General features: G+C 50.3%; 1 protein-coding gene and 1 pseudogene across 1 annotated transcript; both read left to right on the top strand.

The window, feature by feature from the left end:
• The first annotated feature begins 1720 nt into the window (after nt 1-1720).
• LOC118656588 lies at nt 1721-5171 on the top strand (annotated as a pseudogene).
• Nucleotides 5172-5203: 32 nt separating this feature from the next.
• Nucleotides 5204-19395, top strand: PLK1 (polo like kinase 1). Its single transcript, XM_036309572.1, has 10 exons — nt 5204-8339; nt 8998-9166; nt 10818-10962; nt 11777-11870; nt 13100-13319; nt 17033-17188; nt 18004-18081; nt 18273-18427; nt 18517-18699; nt 18910-19395. Exons 1-10 carry the CDS (start codon nt 7932-7934, stop codon nt 19114-19116), a joined length of 1815 nt encoding a protein of 604 aa, XP_036165465.1. The 5' UTR covers nt 5204-7931; the 3' UTR covers nt 19117-19395.
• The last annotated feature ends 22 nt before the right edge of the window (nt 19396-19417 follow it).

Here is a 19417-nt window from a genome sequence, read left to right as displayed (position 1 = left end):
TATACGCCAGGTCCCTTGAAACATATGCTGTGCAGATGTTTCTTTCCTGCAGCGACTGTGTCAAGCAGCAAGGATGGACCAGCTTCCGGCACATGAGTTTATTTTATTTTTAAAAAATATAGTTTTATTGATTTCAGAGAGGAAGGGAGAAGGAGAGAGCTAGAAACATCAATGATGAGAGAGAACCATTGATCGGCTGCCTCCTGCACACCCCACACTGGGGATTGAGCCTGCAACCCTGGCATGTGCCCTGACCGGGAATCGCATGGCGACCTCCTGGTTCCTAGGTCGACGCTCAGTGCCGGCTGGGCAGTCCATCAGTTTAACTAATATATCATTGTTTTTTGGGGGAAGGAATGAGCGAGTGAACAAATGAGTCTGGGGTTTGGGGCTTGCCAGACAAGGCCCAAGGAGGCAGTGTGCAGAGAGCCAGTGGACAGCAGATGTGCTTTGGAGTCAGCAGGGTCGGGTTGGAATTCAGGCTCTGTCACCTGGTGTCTGTGTGATCCTGGGTGAGTAACTTAATCCAGAAGTCCTCCTTTCCTCATCTTCAAATGGGTATAATAATGCTTCTCTCCTGGGGTCTTGGTGAAGGTTGAACAGGGTCACTTCTGTAAAGCTTCTAGCCCCATGAGTGGCATATAGTAGGTGCTCAGTAAGGGCTCACTGTTACAGTATTTTTACTGACACTATGCAGATAGATTGTATTAACAGGGCATCACTGCACCTATATGAAATTGAAACTCCATGTTGACAGGGATTAGAAGGGAAATGAAAACAGCTGTTAAAGATTGAAAAGGAATTAAAGGAAGTTTCTTCAATGCTTCATTTTTTTTTAGTGTTTCTAAATGGAACAAATAAAACAGGCATGCAGTGGGTGTTCAGTGGCCTTTAAATGTATGAATGAAAAACATTCTAACATATTTTTATCGGTTGAGTACATTGCTTAAAGCTCTGACCTGCCCGGGCACTGTGGCTCAGTGGTTGAGCTTCAACCTATGAACCAGGAGGTCAGGGCACATGTGAAGGATCAGGCTTGATCCCCAGTGTGGGGTGTGTAGGAGGCAGCTGATCAATGATTCTCATCATTGATGTTTCTACCTCTCTCTCCTTTCCTCTCTGAATTCAATTAAAAAAAATATTTAAAAAAAACAAAACAAAAACTGACCTTAGGAGAGTGGATAGCTACCCTTGGGGTTTGTTACTGGACAGGGTCTGTGTAACAGAAGGAGTTAATGTTGCAGGCCTCAAATGGAAGCCCTGTAAATGCTGAATTTTCTGCTAGGGGTTTGAATAAATTTGCCATGAGAAAAAAGGGAAAAAATTTTAAAACATGGTTTTGTATTTTTGTTGCTGTTGTATCTTGATATATGACAAAGTTGATTTGAAATGTTATATGCTTATAATTTCATAAATGCTAGAGGAATCATCCCAATCAAAGAAAGTTGCAATTAAATTAAGAAGGTGGTGGTGGTATACAACTTTCTTGCTTTTTGCCAGCAGCAAGTTAGAATTTAAATTCTTTGGGTATTGAAACCAGAACAAATCTCCATAACTGATGATTGTTGCTATGACTTGGTCTGTTGGCGCCTCTGGAAAGCGGGAGACAACAGGAACAGAGAGGCAATCTCTGGGTGGAAATGCACATTTGGAAACTGAAAACGCAGTTAAATTGATAATGAGCCTTTGCTGAAATCAAATGTCTGACCCAGATTGGCTGATGACTGCCCAGTTTGATGTGCATATTTTTGAGTGGGTCAGTTTGGACTCTAAGACGGACAAGATAAAAAGGAAGCGCCCAGCTGGTTTGGCTCAGTGGTTGAGCATGGACCCATGAACCAAGAGGTTACCAGTTCAATTCCCAGTCAGGGCACATGCCTGGTTGTAGGCTCGATCCCCAGTAGGGGGCATGCCGGAGGCAACCAATAGATGTGTTTCTCATCAATCCCTTCTTCTCTAAAATCAATAAAAAGCATATTTTTTTAAAAAAAAGATAAGAAGGAAGCTGTGCTTGTCACTTGGATTTGGACTACCTGGCACTGCAGCATACCTTTGCTGCTGTTGAAGAAAAGCAGCTGGCTCATTCGGAATCCCAAATTCACTGATCCTGATTGCTGGCACCCGACAAGAAGCTGAAAACTCAGACTGGCTGCTTGTGCCTTTCCAGCCTCAGTGGGAGCTGTGCTGGACTGAAAGCAGTCATAGGCCTTGGGACCACTGGAGACTCAGGATCCCCTCTGTGGAGCTCTGAATTATGAAAATGTGTGTCGCAGATGCTGGCTGGGCAATTTGGATCACATACAAATGCCATAGAAAAGGGCCTGATCTCTGATGGGATCATCTAAAATCAAGCTGCTGATCAGCTCTTTATCTCTGACCAGTGGCTAATTGCATCCTAACTTGTGATCCTGGCCGAAAGCTGCCAGTTGGAGGACACATTACAGGGACTGTGACCCCTCTGTCTGCTTTTGACAGATCAGCTTCTGGGCCTCCTTTGGGGTTATTGCACTGTTCAGCTTTCTGGATTGCTGCAACTTGCCACAATGGGTTGATAGCCTGACTCTGCCTTCCCACTGCCCCCGGCACAGACACCTTAGGAAGGCAGGGTGATGATTCATACATAGCTGTGTCAGAAAGGGATTGATCTTTTCTAGGCTACTCTGTGGATAAAGGGTAGGAGGTTATGTAGACCCATTTTGAAATTTTTGAAAATTCAGAGTTTCATCCTCTATTAATCTGCAAGGGCTGCCATTGAATACCACAGAGAGGGTGGCTTAAACAACAGAGATTTACTTCCTCACAGCTCAGGAAGTTAGAAGTCCAAGATCAAGCTGTTGGCAGGGTTGGTTTCTACTGAGGCCTCTCTACTTGGCTTGCAGAGGGCCACCTTCTTGCTGTATCTTCACATGGTCACCACTCTGTCTTGCCTATGTCCTAATCTCCTATCATAAGGACACCTGTCATATTGGATTAGGGCCCACCCGAATGCCCCCATTTTACCTTGATCACCTCTTTAAGGTCATGTTCTGAGGTGGTGGGGGTCCGGGCTCAGCATAGGAATCTGGGGAAGACAGCTCAGCCTTCACATAGCCTGACCAGCTCCTGAACATGTCTTTCTGGCTAAATGCTTTTATGCCTCTTTTGTACAATCCTTCCAGGTGAAAGGACTGGTTGAGAATAAGGTGATTGAACAAATGTAGCTCCTTGGTTGTGGTCAGACCCTGAGCTGAGAACTCTGAATGGTTTCTCAGGTTCTTTCAGGTCAGTGCGAAGGCCTCGTCGCTGCCTGAGGAACACGAGTGAGTGAGAAGGAATTGGCATGGGGGGAAAAGGTCCGTGTGTCTTTGTTCTCAGCACATGGCTGCACTAGCAAAGAAGGAACCTGTCCAGAATTCCCACAGGACAGGAAAAGGAGGGGACATCTCAACAGGAAAAAGCTCTACAGTGAAAGTGAAGGGATGCCTGAGAATCAAGGGGAGCTGGACAACGAAGAGCCCCTCAATGCTGCAAAGCCAGAAGGAGCTCCTACGCGGGAAGACAAGGAAAAGTTAGGAAATGAGGGAAAGAGAAGAACAAGGGACAGACAAGACAGGAGGAAGTACTAGAGGAGAAGTGAGAGCCAGGGGGAGCCAGAGAGCCAGGAGGAGCCAGGAGGAGCCAGGGAGCTAGGGAGAGCCAGGGGGAGTCAGGGAGAGCCAGGGGGAGTCAGGGAGAGCCAGGGGGAGCCAGGGGGAGCCAGGGGGAGTCAGGGAGAGCCAGAGAGCCAGGGAGCTAGGGAGAGCCAGTCATGAAAAACCAAAAGGAGAACCAGCCATTGAACCAAGGGCTGCAGGAAAGCACCCAACTGGGGATGATGCACCCAACTGGGGATGATGTACCCAGAAAAGCCAAAAGGAAAAGGAACAAGAGGCTGGCTCAGTACCTCAGGGAATACAAAGAGGCCCTACATGGACATGCATTTGAGCCCTGAGGAGCTAAGAGAATTTGAGGGTTTGCTTAGGGTAGAGGATGAGGTGAAGAAAGCCAGACAGAAATTGGGGCGGGGGGTGAGGAGGGAGGTTATGTGGATACAAAAAAGTTTACAGGACCCCTTCCACCCAAGGGAACTCAGGGGTGGCTGTAAGGCCCCACAAAGGAGCTTTGAAGACATTCCTCTCGTGTAGTCCCCTGTCAGGCATTTGCTAAGCACAGGGCTTTAACCTTATGCTTAGACTTTGCTCTAGGTGTCATTCTTGCTATCCAACTGCAGCCCTCTATGTGTCAGTAGCACATTTTCATCTGTTGCATGGAGTAATGTCTGTGTGCATTGTAAAATTAAAAAGAAAAGTTTGAAGAAGCATCAAAAAAAGAAAAGAGCCCGGCCAGCCTGGCTCAGTGGTTGAGCATCGACCTATGAATCTATAGGTCACAGTTTGATTCCAGGTCAGGGCGCATGCAGGAGGCAACCGATCAATATTCTCTCTCTCACTCTCCCTTCCTCTCTGAAATAAAAGTATTTTTTAAAGAAAAGGATATATGTAAAGTTAGGATTGCTGATTGGTGTGGCCTGCTGATTTTGTAACAGTGGAGAAAAAGCAGAAACCTAGCACCCGGGAGCCTTGGGGATGGGAAGAGCATTCTGATCTTTGTTTGTCAGAACTATTACTGGAAGCTTTCTGTCTCCCTGGAAGCTTTCCAGTGCTTCCTCCCAGGCACCGAGTGGGCTCTGCGTTCAGACTGCTGGGTCTGTGGCTGCACCTGGCAGCACTGACTGTGACCACAGAGGAGGCCCCTGCGCTCTCCATCAGAACACCTTCAAGTGCTGTCCACACTCCTGAGGTGGATAAACTGGTACCATGGACATGAAACACGGGAACGGACTCCATCCATGCAGCCTTCAGGCAATCCCCGGAAAACCAAGAACTGAACAAAAAATTTTTAATATGTTTTTAATTGATTTTAAGAAGAGAAGAAGGGATAGGAAGAGAGAAACATTGAAGAGAGACAAACACCAATCAGCTGCCTCATGCACTTCCCCTACTGGGGATCAAGCCCACAGTCAGGGCGCATGACCTCGGTTTATGGGTCGATTCTCAACCACTGAGCCACACTGGCTAGGCTGGACGAATTTTTTTTTTTTAATATATTTTATTGATTTTTTACAGAGAAGAAGGGAGAGGGATAGAGAGTTAGAAATATCCATGAGAGAGATCGATCAGCTGCCTCCTGCACGCCCCCCACTGGGGATGTGCCCGCAACCAGGGTACATGCCCTTGACCGGAATCGAACCCGGGACCCTTGAGTCCGCAGGCCGATGCTCTATCCACTGAGCCAAACCAGTTTGGCTGGACGAATTTTTCATACTGGCCTGGGAACTCTAGGTCAGGAGGTCCCATGGTGGGAGCTACCTACATTGGGGGTGCTATTAACTTCTGATTAATGTCTGTCCTTCTTGGTGTACCCTAACATCATAAACTCACTTTCAGGGGGCCACATGGCCCCTCTGGGGTTGTGCTTTGTGCCCATCACCGCAATGGCTCGGCCCTGGAGGCTTCAGGTGAGCTTGAACTTACAGGCCACAACTGTGCTGTACCTGAGTTGATGCCTTGGGCCAGGTAAAAATGTGCCAGACAGGAACTAAGGAGGAGGCCATTTGGCTTTCTAAGATAGACTTTTCTGGTTACTGGGAGTTATTTTATTTTAACGGCTAAATCCAGGACCCCCTAATAGGTATAGCAGAGGTCGGTCCTGCAGATTGGTCTCCCCTGTGTGGGTCCTACAGATAATAACTTTGCTGCAAAGAAGCCTTGCCCCAGGGCCAAGGATCAACTGTGTAGAAATGAGTTAATAAAGCAGCCCGAGACTGCTCGCCTTGCAAAGGCCTGTTGGCAAGGTTGGCCCTTGACTGGCGACTGGGAACTTGGACTTGAGGAGGCTTCTCATCATTCACTAAACGATGAGTGACTCCCTGTGCCCAAACTGTGTGTACAAACGATGTGCTTTTGCGGAATACCTGCTTTCCCTGTGGGAATCTGGAATTCGGTGTCTGCTAGGCGGAGGGTGCCTATGCAGCCCGCCCCAGTGAAAGTCCTGGCACCGAGTCCCTAACCAGCTCCCATTCTGCTGGTGTGGTCACAGTGCATGGCTGGAGGAACGCGGTGTGTCCTGTGCCCCTTCCCTGGGAGAGGACTCGGGGAAGCTTGCGCCTGGTTTCCTTCCCACTTTGCCTGTGCGCCCTTCCCCCAGCTGGTTCTGCTTCACAGCCTTTCTCTGTTACATCATATGTGGCCATAAGTAGGGCTGTCTTCTGAGTGAGTTTCCTAGTGAATCACTGAACTGGGGGGTGGTCTTGGGGACCCCCTACACAAGACACAAGGGGGATATCTGAGGGATCGGTAGCGTTCTCTCAGTCTGGGTGCTGTTTACATGGGGTGTTTAATTTGTGAAAATTCACTGAGCTGTGTAATTATGATATGTATTCTCTTTCTGTATGTAGAGTTAACTTCAATAAAAAGAAAATAGAAGACTATACACCACAGAGATTAAAAAAAGACTTAATTTAAAAAACAAGCCACTCCCTTTCATTAGCAAACATTTGCCCTCCCTTTTACAGGCATTGCACTGGGAGCTCGGGACATGGGGTAGGAAGGACATCATCGTTGCCGCGCAGTTTTTTGGGAGGCAGGTGAAGAGTCCTTACAATGTGGCTGATTTTTGCTGGGCTCTAGCAGAGACACAGAAGGGTGACAGGGCACAGAGAAAGGGCTTCTAACTTGGCTATTTTGCCACTCCAGGGTTGCCATTCAGATATCTACAGTAGCAAGATAGGCAAATGGTCAAAGGTGGCAGGTGGGGAGCTGGGAACTTTGGCAGAATGGGAAATCGTGCAGGCATAGAGTTGCCAGAGCTGCTAGTTTTGTTTTTGTTTTTCAGGAAAAGCCATGGGTCTGAATTTTGTGAGCGCTCTCTTGATTTTTAAGTGCTTTAAATAAATCCAAATGTTAAAATGGGGAGGGGGGGGCTAAAAAAAAATAAAGTGGGGCCAAACAAAACACCTGCGGGCCAGAGTTGGCATTGGCCTGTCAGTTTGCCAGGCAGTCTGCCAACCAGCCATCCCTCCCTCTGACCGAACACTGAAGGTCTACTCTTTTAGGCACTGGGAAGCACAGCAGTGAGCAGGCCACACGTGCTTGTGCACTGGGGGGCTCTGGTATGGAGCTTCTCAAACTTAAGTATGTGTAGGAATCACCTGGCAGTTGTACTCAGGAGGTCTGCAGCGGGCCTGAAAAGTTGTCTAACAAGCTGCCAGGTGATGGTAATGGTGGTCCCTGGACCGTAGGTTGAGTAGCTTGTTCTGTAAGCCAGGGTCACAGAAACAGCTGTTACTTGGAGAGGAGTAGGGACCTTGACATGAAGATGCAAATTTATGGCAAGCATCCTGTTTTGGATTTTAGTTCATTGGGGGTGGCTCGGAAGAAAATTGATGGCATGGGAGGCAGGTTCTAAGGCTCTCCCACGCTCGCTCTCGGGTCTCTATTCGGAGTTTATATTCTAGAAGACGGGTGGGGGTGGAGGAAGGTTTAAGGAAAGCTTCCTGGAGGAGGTACTTCCCGGGCTTCGGAGAGGGAGAAACCCAGAACTCCTGCTCGGTTATGGCCCAGGCATCCCACGTGCCTACCGTCCCGGACTCCCTGTCAATCAACACACCCTTTCTTCCCCTCCCCGCCCCCCAATTCCCCGCCGCTCGGGCTGTGCTGTTTAAAGGCGGCTGCGGGGCCGAGCGCACCCAGAGTGCCGCGCGGCGGGCGGGTTTGGATTTTAAATCCCCGCGGCCAATCAGCGGCGCGTAGACCTTTGTAACGTTCCCGGCGCCGCGTTTGAATTCGAGGAGGAGCCGAGCGGTGTCAGCCTCTGCCCAGACCCTGCTAGATCGGCTCGGGGAGTCCGGGAGCATGAGTGCGGCGGCGGCTGCAGGGAAGCTGGCGCGGGCACCGGCCGACCCAGGGAGAGCCGGCGGCCCCGGCGTTGCAGCTCCGGGGGCTCCAGCGGCCGCCCCGCCGGGGAAAGAGATCCCGGAGGTCCTAGTGGACCCACGCAGCCGGCGGCGCTATCTGCGGGGCCGCTTTCTGGGGAAGGGCGGCTTTGCCAAGTGCTTCGAGATCTCGGACGCGGACACTAAGGAGGTGTTCGCGGGCAAGATCGTGCCCAAGTCGCTGCTGCTCAAGCCGCACCAGAAGGAGAAGATGTCCATGGAGATATCCATTCACCGCAGCCTCGCCCACCAGCATGTCGTCGGCTTCCACGGCTTCTTCGAGGACAACGACTTCGTGTTCGTGGTGTTGGAGCTCTGCCGCCGGAGAGTGAGTGTCCCTGTTGGGAGGCTGGAGCTGCCCGGGGCCGGGGTGGAGCGCCCGCACCCGGAGCTGCAGGAGAGGCGCTGGGGAGGAGGCGCTGGGAACCTCGAGCTGGCGGTGGAAAAGCTCCTGGGCAGAGCTTGGAGCTACTGGAGGAGGGGGTTCGGTTAAATGGAGCCCGAGTCTTGTTGCTGCCAGAGAAGTTGGCTCCTGGACGCGGGGTGTTGCGGGGGTGGGGGTGGGGGGAGCCCTGGTAATGGACGCTAGGGCTTCCGGAGTTGCTAAGGGTGGAGCCCGGGGGAATGGGTGCCATTGCCCTGGAGCTTCCGGATTGGGCTTGTGTCTGGGAGAGGGCGGTAGGAGGAGGTTCGGGAAAGGGACCTGCTGCTGCGGAAAGACCGGGAAGGGGGTGACTGGGGACTCTGAGACTAGAGAGAGGGGTCCCATCAGGGGCTTGGGAGGGAGCTGGTAGGAGAGGGGGTGCTATGAACGGTGCGGCCAGGTTTACGGGAGAGCCCAGATCCTAGCTGTTCTGGAAAAGAAATGGCGGGGGTGGGGGTGTCCGGGGCTGCCTTTACCTAATGATACCGCCTTCACCTGGACCTCAGTACCGACCCCCCATTCCTCCTCCTCCCTTTCCTCACCCCCCCCCCCCCGCCCCCAGTCTCTCCTGGAACTGCACAAACGGAGGAAAGCACTGACGGAGCCCGAGGCTCGCTACTATCTGCGGCAGGTGGTCCTTGGCTGCCAGTACCTGCACCGAAACCGGGTCATTCACCGGGACCTCAAGCTAGGCAACCTCTTCCTGAACGAGGACCTGGAGGTGAAAATAGGTGAGGTGCTGGGCCTGCAGGGGACAGAGAGGCGCCTGGGAGCGGGGAGGGAGGAGGAAGGTGGGAAGGCTGGGCTGTTGATCACCCCTGTAAGTTTCCGTGTACATCATCTGTATAGTGCAGTGTACTCACCACCCAGAGTCCAGTCTCCTTCATATATCTGACCCCCTTACTCTTCATCCTCCCCCCATTCCTCGTCCCCTCTGGTAACCACCACACTGTTGTCTGTGTCTATGAGTTTGTTTTGCTTGTTTGTTGCTTTCTGTTTTGTATCCCACCTGTGAGTGAAATCATGGTTCTTGTCCTTTTCTGTCCGACTTATTTTACTTAACAAGAGACTCTCAGGATTCATCCATATGGTCTCAGATGACAGTATTCCATCCTTTTTTATGCCTGAGTAGTATTCCATTGTATATATGTACCACATCTTCTTTCAGTTATACATCGAAGGACACTTAAGTTGTTTCCATGTCATGGAAAAATAAGTGGTTTTGCCCCGCCTGTGTGGTGCAGTGGTTTGTGTCAACCTATGAACCAGGAGGTCACGGTTGGATTCCTGGTCAGGACACATGCCTGGGTTGCAGGCTCCATCCCAGTAATGGTCATGCAGGAGACAGCAGATCAATGATTCTCTCTCATTGTTGATGTTTATCTCTCCCCCTCCCTTCCTATCTGAAATCAATAAAAAAATATATATATTTTTAAAGTGCTTTCAAAATTTGGGGGTAGATACCCAGAAGAGGATTTCTGGGCCATCTGGTAGCTCTATTCATTTTTTGAGGAACTTCCAAACTGTTTTCCATAGTGGCTGTACCAAGTTATGTTCCCACCAGCAGTGTATGAGGATTCCCTTTTCTCCATTTCTCTCTAACACTTGTTATTTCTGACAATATTTTTTTAAAAAAGAATTTAAATGATTTTTCCATTTTTAAAATTGGTAGGCTGAACATACAAGTTTTGAATTAGCGCTCCTTTTATTTCATTTATTTATTTTAAAGATTTTAAATTGATTTTTAGAGAGTAAGGGAGAGGAGGAGAAAGAGGGAAGCATCAACATCGATTGTGAGACATCGATTGGCTGTGAGACACCGACCAGGACAGCCCGCAGGTGGGGCATGTGCCCTGGCTGGGAATCAAACCAGTAACCTTTTGGTGCTCAGGATGATGCTCAACCAACTGAGCCACACTGGCCAGCACTGCAGCTCTTTTTAAACAATTGAAAACTCCAGCATTACAAGGACAGCATTCCCTCAGGGCAGCTCTTTGCTGGGCTAAAAAGGAACTGTTCCCTTAAAACTCCCTCTGGTTGGCCACAGTCCCAATCCCTCCCTATTCCTCACAAGCTTGCCTAGTAGCAGTCTTGAAGTTTACTTGCTTGATCCCTTAGTTTCTCTACCCCTGTCAGTTCCTTTTTAGAAGCTTAGCCCTCCTTTCTAAGAGGAGGGGTTAGGAGGGTCATTGAGAGGCCCCCTGCTTGGGCCAGCATGGTGGGGCGATTCCTGGGGAGGCCGTGCTGCATACAAGGAGGAGAGCTTGAGGGCTCAGATGACCCTGGTTCTCGGGGGTCCAACAGGATCCATAAAGGCAGTAGTCTGTGTTGACGGATGACAGGCTAGCATCTGAGGACCGCCCCTTCCTCCCTCTGTCCCAGGGGATTTTGGACTGGCAACCAAGGTCGAATATGACGGGGAAAGGAAGAAGACCCTGTGCGGAACTCCTAATTACATAGCTCCTGAGGTGCTGAGCAAGAAAGGGCACAGTTTCGAGGTGGATGTGTGGTCCATTGGGTGCATTATGTAAGTTGGGGGACCCCCTGGCCTCAGCAGGGGCTCTTTTGGAAATCCCACCTGTGAACGGATCTGCCTATGAAAAGGCTGCTCCCAGGGCAGACTACCCCAAAACAGCCTAATTCCGCATCTCCTCTTGACACTGGTATAGGCTGTAGCATTCCTGCAGCCGGGCCCCTTGCTGCTCAAAGTGTGGCCCACAGACCAGCAACACCATCACTTAGAAACCTGTTCAAAATGGAGAACCCGAATCAGAATCCAGATTTTAACCGAGTCCTTGGCTGATCTCATGCACAAAAGTTTTAGAACCACTGATCTAGAAAGCAGCATTGGGTGCGAGGACGTGGGCCAAGGCCATTGGAGCTGAGTGGTAGGAAAGCACCTTTTCAGGTGTGACTTTGTTGGCCTGGGGACCGGAGTCAGAAATGAGTTGTGGCAATGGCCGCCTTCATACTTTTTTTCAGTGGAGCTATTTCAAATGGAAACTTCAGGCTTTAAGTACAGAACTATTAAACACAGAGCTGCCTCTGCAGGCGCGGCAGCCCCCTTCTTGACTTGTTCTGTATCAGCTGGCGGCCTCTGGTACCCTAGAACACTGCGGACTTTTGCTGAAAAATCTCTGGCCCACAAGAATCCTGTTCTCATCACCTCTAATCTACTGCGGGCTCTCTCTGGTTTCTGGGCTGCTCCGTGGGCGTGGAAACTGTCCTCAGGGACAGAGTGAGTGTCCAGAGGATGCCTGGCCTTCGCTCTGGCCCTGAGCTGATTCCTTCTGCATCTGTTTTGGCTGAGAACTGAGCCAAATTCCACCTTGTGCTTACAGGTATACCTTGCTAGTGGGCAAACCACCTTTTGAGACATCTTGCCTAAAAGAGACCTACCTCCGGATCAAGAAGAATGAGTACAGTATTCCCAAGGTGACTAAAAGCACTTGGAGTTGAACTTGATTATGTTTTGTTACCCCCTCGCCCCCAAAGCTATTTACTGAGCCCGGCTAGAAGCTGGGGACACAGAGAGAGGTCCACTCCACACCTCAGCTAGCCTCAGAGCCTTCGAGGGTCCGTGTCTGAAACTGCATCCAGAACGGAACATCTGTGCACAAAAGCATTTTTTCCAGGGGAAGGGAGTTTGTAGATTTCAGAGGAAAAACAAACACCAAAAAGATGGGAAGGCAGTAGGAGGCAGAAGGAGACGTGCTGCATAAGCTTCGGCAGTGGACTTGATGCGGATGGGCCAGTGGCCTGGCCCTTCTGAACTGTGGCCCTGTCTGAGCGGAGCCGCTGCCTCCGCAGCACCTCGCACGGCGCCCCGCATACAGCAGGTGCTCACAGTCGTGGATCACTGAGTCCACCGTGGTGTGAAAATGCACCTGGCCCATGGCCGCTTTCCTGTTTAGTGTTCTTGCCTTGTGTGCAGCCAAGAGCCCTGTCCCCATGAAGACAGAGTGTCCTAAAGGGTCAGTTAACTGTCAGATGGGCGCAGCATGGAAGGGTTCAGAGTGTGGGTCCTCGAGCTGCTAGACTGCCCCTGTGTGGGTGCTGGCTCTGCCACTTACTGTGTTTTCTTAGCACTTAACCTCTGTGCCTCAGTTTCCTCGTCTGCAAGAGCATGGTGGTCACAGGTCTCCCCCCGCACATGTTCTGTGAAGGTTAACTGGGTGGATAGCAGGGTGTGCTGAGGAGTTTCCTGGCACTCAGTGGGTGTGGAGTTCATGCTAGCTGTCACTGTGCATTTGACCCATGCTGGGTTATCGCCCACGGAACCTTCTCACCGGGGCTCCAGGCTTGGCACCGTGCCCCCATGTTATAGATGAAGATACTCGTCACAGCTGGTGTTGTGGGCAGAACTGGGACTTACACCAGGTCTCTGACCCCAAAGCCTGTGTTCTCGAGTGCTCGTCTAGTGGGGAGAGCTGGAATCATGCAAGAGCAAACTCAGGGACAGATCGACCTCGGCTCCATCTTGAGTTTCGAGAGGAAGGGAGACTAACCATTCTCACGGCTTGTCAACTCAGCAAAGCTGACAGGGGGAACTGGCATTGTTTGTAGCGCTGACGGAGCTGCATGGGGAACAGGCTGCAGGTCCTGGCGCGGTGCTGCACCGGGGCTCCTCACGTGGCTTATGGCTCTCCCTGTCTCTGCTCCAGCACATCAACCCCGTGGCCGCCTCCCTCATTCAGAAGATGCTTCAGAGCGACCCCACCGCCCGCCCCACCATCCACGAGCTGCTCAGCGATGAGTTCTTTACCTCTGGCTACATCCCCGCCCGACTGCCCGTCACCTGCCTCACCGTCCCCCCCAGGTTCTCCATTGCTCCCAGCAGCTTGGACCCCAGCGGCCGGAAGCCTCTCTCAGTCCTCAATAAAGGTAAAACAAGGCCTGGGCAGACAACAGGCCCCTCCTCGCAAAGAACCTAGGCTTCCAGTGTGTGGGTGGGTGGCCCAGAGTGTGGGGTGCAGCAGGACAGGCTCTGGACCTTGCACTGCTGATCACACCTGTCAGGCCCAAAGAGAGCAGAGTGGACTTAGCGGCACACCTGAGAAATTCTTATTCGAAAAATTCTAGCCATCACTCCTGTATGGTTCATTGAGAAAAATATGAGAAACCTCAAATGTCCACATGGAACTCAGGGCAGTGGACTCCTGAGCACCCAGCAGGTTCCTGTCACTAAGAGTGAGCCACGTGTGCTGCATCTCCTGTTTTGTTCCTCTGAAGTCAATAGCAGGCACCGTAGCGTTTTATGCCCTATAAACTTCAGTGTGTCTGTCTTCAAAACGATGGACATCTTGTCAAACCACACGCCACTGATTAGGTGGTTATTGTTTCTAGGTCTCCTCAGAGGACAGAATTAGGAAATACTTAATGTGGGGGAGGGGGGCAGGGCTTGAGTTTATGGTGATATTTCCCATTCACATTTTTTCTTTTTTCTTTTTGTTAATCCTTACCTGAGGATATTTTTCCATTGATTGAAAGAGAGAGGGAAACACAGAGAGAAATATCGATGTGAGAGAAACACATTGATTGGTTGCCTCCTTCACACGCCCTGACCAGGGCGTAGGCCAGGGTATGGAATGGGTCCACAGACACTCTATCCTCTGAGCCAAACCGGCTAGGGGCCCAATTCACATTTTTTCAACATTTTATTTGTTATATTTCAAACTTGGGAAAAGGTGTGAGAAGAGACAAAATCTCCTATATCCACTTTACTCAGACCCACAATTCACATATTTTTTTCACATTTGCTTCATCAGTACTCTTTCTTCCTCCCCTCCCTCTCTTTCTTCTGAACTGTTTGTGAGTTATATACTCTAGTCTTTACAACGTAATACTTCAATGTATATATCCCCAAACAAAGATTCTTTTACAAAACCACAGCACATGGCGCAGTTATCAGGTTCAGGAAATTTAATGTTGATATGATCTTGTTTTATAGCAATCTTTTTCTCTACTGTGAAGTTACTGCTTTTCTTTTGGTAATTTATAAGTGATTCTAAATAATGTTTTAGGGTTTTTACTTCTTTGATTTTATGTTTGTATTTCTTTTCAACTGAAAATCTTCTCTCCCTACTTTAATATACATACATTTTTAAACATATATAAACTAGTTCCTTTTGTTAAATGAATGTTTTATTTTCTTGTAGTTCTATTTGTCCTTGGAATATATTTCACTAAAGATAATATAGTGTGGCCCTAACCGGTTTGGCTTAGTGGATAGAGCGTCGGCCTGCGGACTCAAGGGTCCCAGGTTCGATTCCAGTCAAGGGCATGTACCTTGCTGCAGGCACATCCCCACAAGGGGGCGTGCAGGAGGCAGCCGATCGATGTTTCTCGCTCATCGATGTTTCTAACTCTCTATCCTTTTCCCTTCCTCTCTGTAAAAAATCAATATATTTTTTTAAAAAAAGATAATATAGTGTGAAAAAAAAGATCACTTGAAATACTTTTCTTCTCTGTGTGGATATAGCATCAATTTAATATATGCCAATTTAATGTATAAGTTCATTTGTTTCGGTTATAACCTAATACTGTTATTTTAAGGATTATCTATTTTTCTCTTGGGGTTAATTTTTTGACATTTCTTTTACTGGGGATATCAGTCTTTCTTCTTTTTTTAAAATGTTTTTATTGATTTTTTAGAGAGATAGAAACATTGACCATCTGCCTCCTGCATGCCCCCTACTGGGGACCAAGCTGGCCTCCTGGTTCATGGGTCAACACTCAACCACTGAGCCCCGCAGGCCAGGGCAGATGTCGGTCTTGATCACTTGGTCTTGGTGGGTCTGAAGGGCTTCTCTGCATCAGCACCATTTTCTCTGATGATTAAAACGCGCCTGCCAGGGCTTCCCTGAGACTGTTGCTCCTCAGGCTCCGCCCACTGACGCTAGCACTCCTGGGCGCTCTTGCCTGTGGCAGCTGTTGCCATGGTGTTCTGACCGTGATGGTTCTCTTCTGGCTCCGGCCACATTCATTCATGGGAATCTTCTGTAAGGAGGAGCTGGTGCTTCTCTCCCATGTATTTATTTTTTCAGTTATGTCAGTCTGGACTCATGGGCCTTTATTCTTTGGGCTATCATGTAATAGTGTTATTTTAAGGATTGCTTTTTTTTTTTTAAGTGTATTTTATTGCTTTTTTCACAGAGAGGAAGGGAGAGGAATAGAGAGTTAGAAACATCGATCAGCTGCCTCCTGCACACTCCCCACTGGGGATGTGACCACAACCAAGGCACATGCCCCTGACCAGAATCGAACCTGGGACCCCTCAGTCCGCAGGCCGGCGCTCCACTGAGCCAAACCGGTCAAGGCTAGGGATTGCTTTTTTTATCTTTTGCCTTTAATTTTTGAACACAAAACATTTTGTAAAAACTTGTTATGCTGGAAATTTTCAAACTTACCCACAAGTAGAGAGAACTGGCCCTAGCCGGTTTGGATAGAACATCGGCCTGCGAACTGAAAGGTCCCAGGTTCAATACTGGTCAAGGGCACATGCCCAGGTTGTGGGCTCGATCCCCAGTGGGGGGCTTGCAGGAGGCAGCCTATCAATGATTCTCTCTCATCACTGATGTTTCTCTCTCTCTCTCTCCTTCCTTCCTCTCTGAAATCAATAAATATATATTTTTTAAAAAGTAGAGAGAATTGTATGATGAACCCCCATGTATTACATCATCCATTTTCAAAAGTCAGTTACATTTGCCTATATTTATTCCACATCTTCCTCCTTTTTTTGGCTAGAGTTTTTTTAAAAATATATTTTATTGATTTTTTACAGAGAGGAAGGGAGAGAGATAGGGAGTTAGAAACATCGATGAAAGAGAAACATCGATCAGCTGCTTCCTGCACATCTCCCACTGGGGATGTGCCCGCAACCAAGGCACATGCCCTCGACCGGAATCAAACCTGGGACCTTTCAGTCCACAGGCCGACGCTCCATCCACTGAGCCAAACCGGTTTCGGCTTGGCTAGAGTTTTAAAGGCAAATCTGAAATATTTCACACTTAAGTCTTTACCACAGCATCGTTTTTAAAATGGAAAACTCTGATTTGCAAATATTGTAAAGAAGGGTTTCGTATTTCATGAGGGGAATAAGCATATGGTGGTGGGAAAAGGGTTAAACAGAGAAGCTTAAGACAAAACCATGCTTCCACCACTCAGATGTGACCAATGTCCCGTCTCAGTGTGGGTCTTTCCAGGCTGTTGGGCATAGAAGTAAATAAAGCACATTTTAGGGTGGGCAGTCGCTTACATTTTTGTTAAGTGCCTGCTTAATTCATCCTGCTGGTCTGCCATTTACTGACCCTCCCATTTGCCTGGACGCTGAAGGTACTTGTCATTCTGAGTGTCTGACTCTGTGTGGCTGTGGATCCTTCCTCAAGGGCTTGCCTGGTGCTGGAGGTACTAATGAGCACCAGGTGCCTGTGAGAGCCTGAACTCTAAGAGCCTGACACTGACTAGGTTCACCCAGAGCAATCAATAGCAGCTAAAAGGGATTTTCTCTGGGGAGAGAGTACCAGCTTGGGCACAGGGTCCCGTACCCTCCCAGCCTGCTGCTTGGTGCCAGCTAATGACCACGTCTCATCTCCTAGGTACGGAGAACCCCATGCCTGAGCGGCCCCGAGAGAAAGAGGAGCCCGCGGTCCGGGAGACCAATGAGGCGGTCGACTGCCACCTTGGGGATATGCTGCAGCAGCTGCACAGCGTCAACGCCTCCAAGCCCTCGGAGCGGGGGCTGGTCAGGCAAGGTGGGCACTGCAGCCGCCTGGGGCGAGGCTGCTCCAGGCATCGCGAGAGACCAGGGAGTCTCAGCCCGCAAAGTGTGGGCCTTGGCCAGGCCCCTGTCCTCATAATCTGTCCAGTTCCCTCATTTCCTGTAGATTAAAGTCCTAATGAGTTAGCCTGATGCCCAAGGCCCTCCATGGTCTGGCCCTTCCTTTCTGACTCGTGGGTTCTGCCTCCCATCTCCCAGTACCTCACTGCGGCCTGGGCACCTGTCTGCAGTTTCTTCTGTTCAGTGAATTCCTGGTTGGCCTTAGAGACGGTTGAAATAACAGACCAGGACGTGCTCCAGCCTCAGAGCTTTGTGCACACTGTCACTTCCGGAGCATTCTTCCTGCAGCTCTGCATGGCTCACACACTCGTGTTTCTCAGATGTCTGCTCTGGTGGCCCCTCACAAGCATTTCCTGGCACCACTCCTAGCACTGGGCATCCCTTGTGCCTGCTTTATATGATCTATAGCACCTCTCATCCCGCAGACTCTAAAGTTTTCATATTGAATTTCTGTATTAGAGAAGGGTTATTGCGGTGACTGTGTATAACACTTTGATGTATTTGGAATTGTCTTCTCACAATATTTGAATCACTCAAAACTAGAAAGCTAGAGAATCTGCCAGCCACTGACTCACCATGATGGAAGCAACTTAAACATTCTGTTCACACTTATTTTGGTCCGTCTCTGTCCCTGTGGCTAGAGTGCAAGCTCCTGAGGCTGGGTTTTGCTTGCTGCTCACTGAGGGTAAGAGCCTGGTTCTGACCGATCATCTGTCTGTTTCCGTCCAGAGGAGGCCGAGGATCCCGCCTGCATCCCCATCTTCTGGGTCAGCAAGTGGGTGGACTACTCGGACAAGTACGGCCTTGGTAGGTTTCTTCCAGAATGGGTGGTGGCTCCAGACGGCCTGTGACCCTTTCACCTGTTCCGGCCTCTTGCCTTTTTTGGCTGCTAGGTCCTCTCCCAGCTCTCCTAGCTCCATCCCAGACCTCCAGTGCCAGCTCCCCGTGTCCCCCTGCTCCCTGCTCCCCTTTCTGAGGTCTCCCCCCACTACCCCTAGGATACCAACTGTGTGACAACAGCGTGGGGGTGCTCTTCAATGACTCGACTCGCCTCATCCTCTACAACGACGGAGACAGCCTGCAGTACATAGAGCGTGACGGCACAGAGTCCTACCTCACCGTGAATTCCCATCCCAGCTCCTTGGTCAAGAAGGTGGGTGCTGGCCGGCCCGTGTGGCCCGTGCTGCCGGGAGGGAGATGGGCCGAGATGGGGCTCCAACTCTGGACTTCTGACTCCCCTAGATCACCCTCCTTAAGTATTTCCGGAACTACATGAGCGAGCACTTGCTGAAGGCAGGGGCCAATATTACACCACGGGAAGGTGACGAGCTGGCCCGGCTGCCCTACCTGCGCACCTGGTTTCGCACCCGCAGTGCCATCATCCTGCACCTCAGCAATGGCTGTGTGCAGATCAACTTCTTCCAGGTGAGCCGGGCCGCGGGAGTGGGCGTGGGGGTCTGTGCCTGTCCGGGGGCTTGGGTTGGGCGGGGAGTGGGAGGTGTGGGAACTGCCCTTGGCAGCAGGGAGTGGGGTGAGGGCCCCCAACCAGCTGGGCTGTCTTCCTTCTGCTCCCCCCACATACACAGCTGGACCTTCAATTCACTGGTCACCACCTGTCCCTCTCCTTCCTCCTAGGACCACACCAAGCTCATCCTGTGCCCGCTGATGGCCGCCGTGACTTACATCAACGAGAAGCGGGACTTCCGCACGTACCGCCTGAGCCTCCTGGAGGAGTTTGGCTGCTCCAAGGAGCTGGCCAGCCGGCTCCGATACGCCCGCACCATGGTGGACAAGCTGCTGAGCTCGCGCTCAGCCACCAACCGCCTCAAGGCCTCCTCGTAGGCCCGCCCCCTTGGGACTGGTGCCCCCGTGACCCCCACCAGCACCTTGGCCCGTTCTGGTCAGCTCCCCTGGCCCTGGTTTTTATAGTGTGCCCCAGCCCTGGGCGTGGAGAGCCATTACAGATGGGGCTGCTGTGTAAGTTATTTTTGTACATGTTTGCGTGTGGGTTCTATGGCCCCTCCCTTCCCTCTCACCCGCACTGTATGTACAGAATGTTGCTGTTGGATCCAGGACTGTCCTTTCCCCGCCTTTATACACATTAAACACATGAGAACCTTTTTCTTCTTGTATTCCGAGGGGT

Source organism: Myotis myotis, unplaced genomic scaffold, assembly GCF_014108235.1.
Source record: "Myotis myotis isolate mMyoMyo1 unplaced genomic scaffold, mMyoMyo1.p scaffold_m19_p_5, whole genome shotgun sequence".
NCBI lineage: Eukaryota > Metazoa > Chordata > Mammalia > Chiroptera > Vespertilionidae > Myotis > Myotis myotis.
The sequence above is the reverse complement of the archived record's forward strand: the minus strand, read 5'-3'. Positions and strand labels throughout refer to the sequence as shown.

Bases quoted from the DNA above. Each gene is read 5' to 3' on its own strand.
- PLK1 (XM_036309572.1), top strand. From the start codon at position 7,932: ATGAGTGCGGCGGCGGCTGCAGGGAAGCTGGCGCGGGCACCGGCCGAC. The intron at 10,963-11,776 runs GTAAGTTGGGGG...TTGTGCTTACAG, and splicing joins TGGTCCATTGGGTGCATTAT to GTATACCTTGCTAGTGGGCA. The intron at 11,871-13,099 runs GTGACTAAAAGC...TCTCTGCTCCAG, and splicing joins ATGAGTACAGTATTCCCAAG to CACATCAACCCCGTGGCCGC.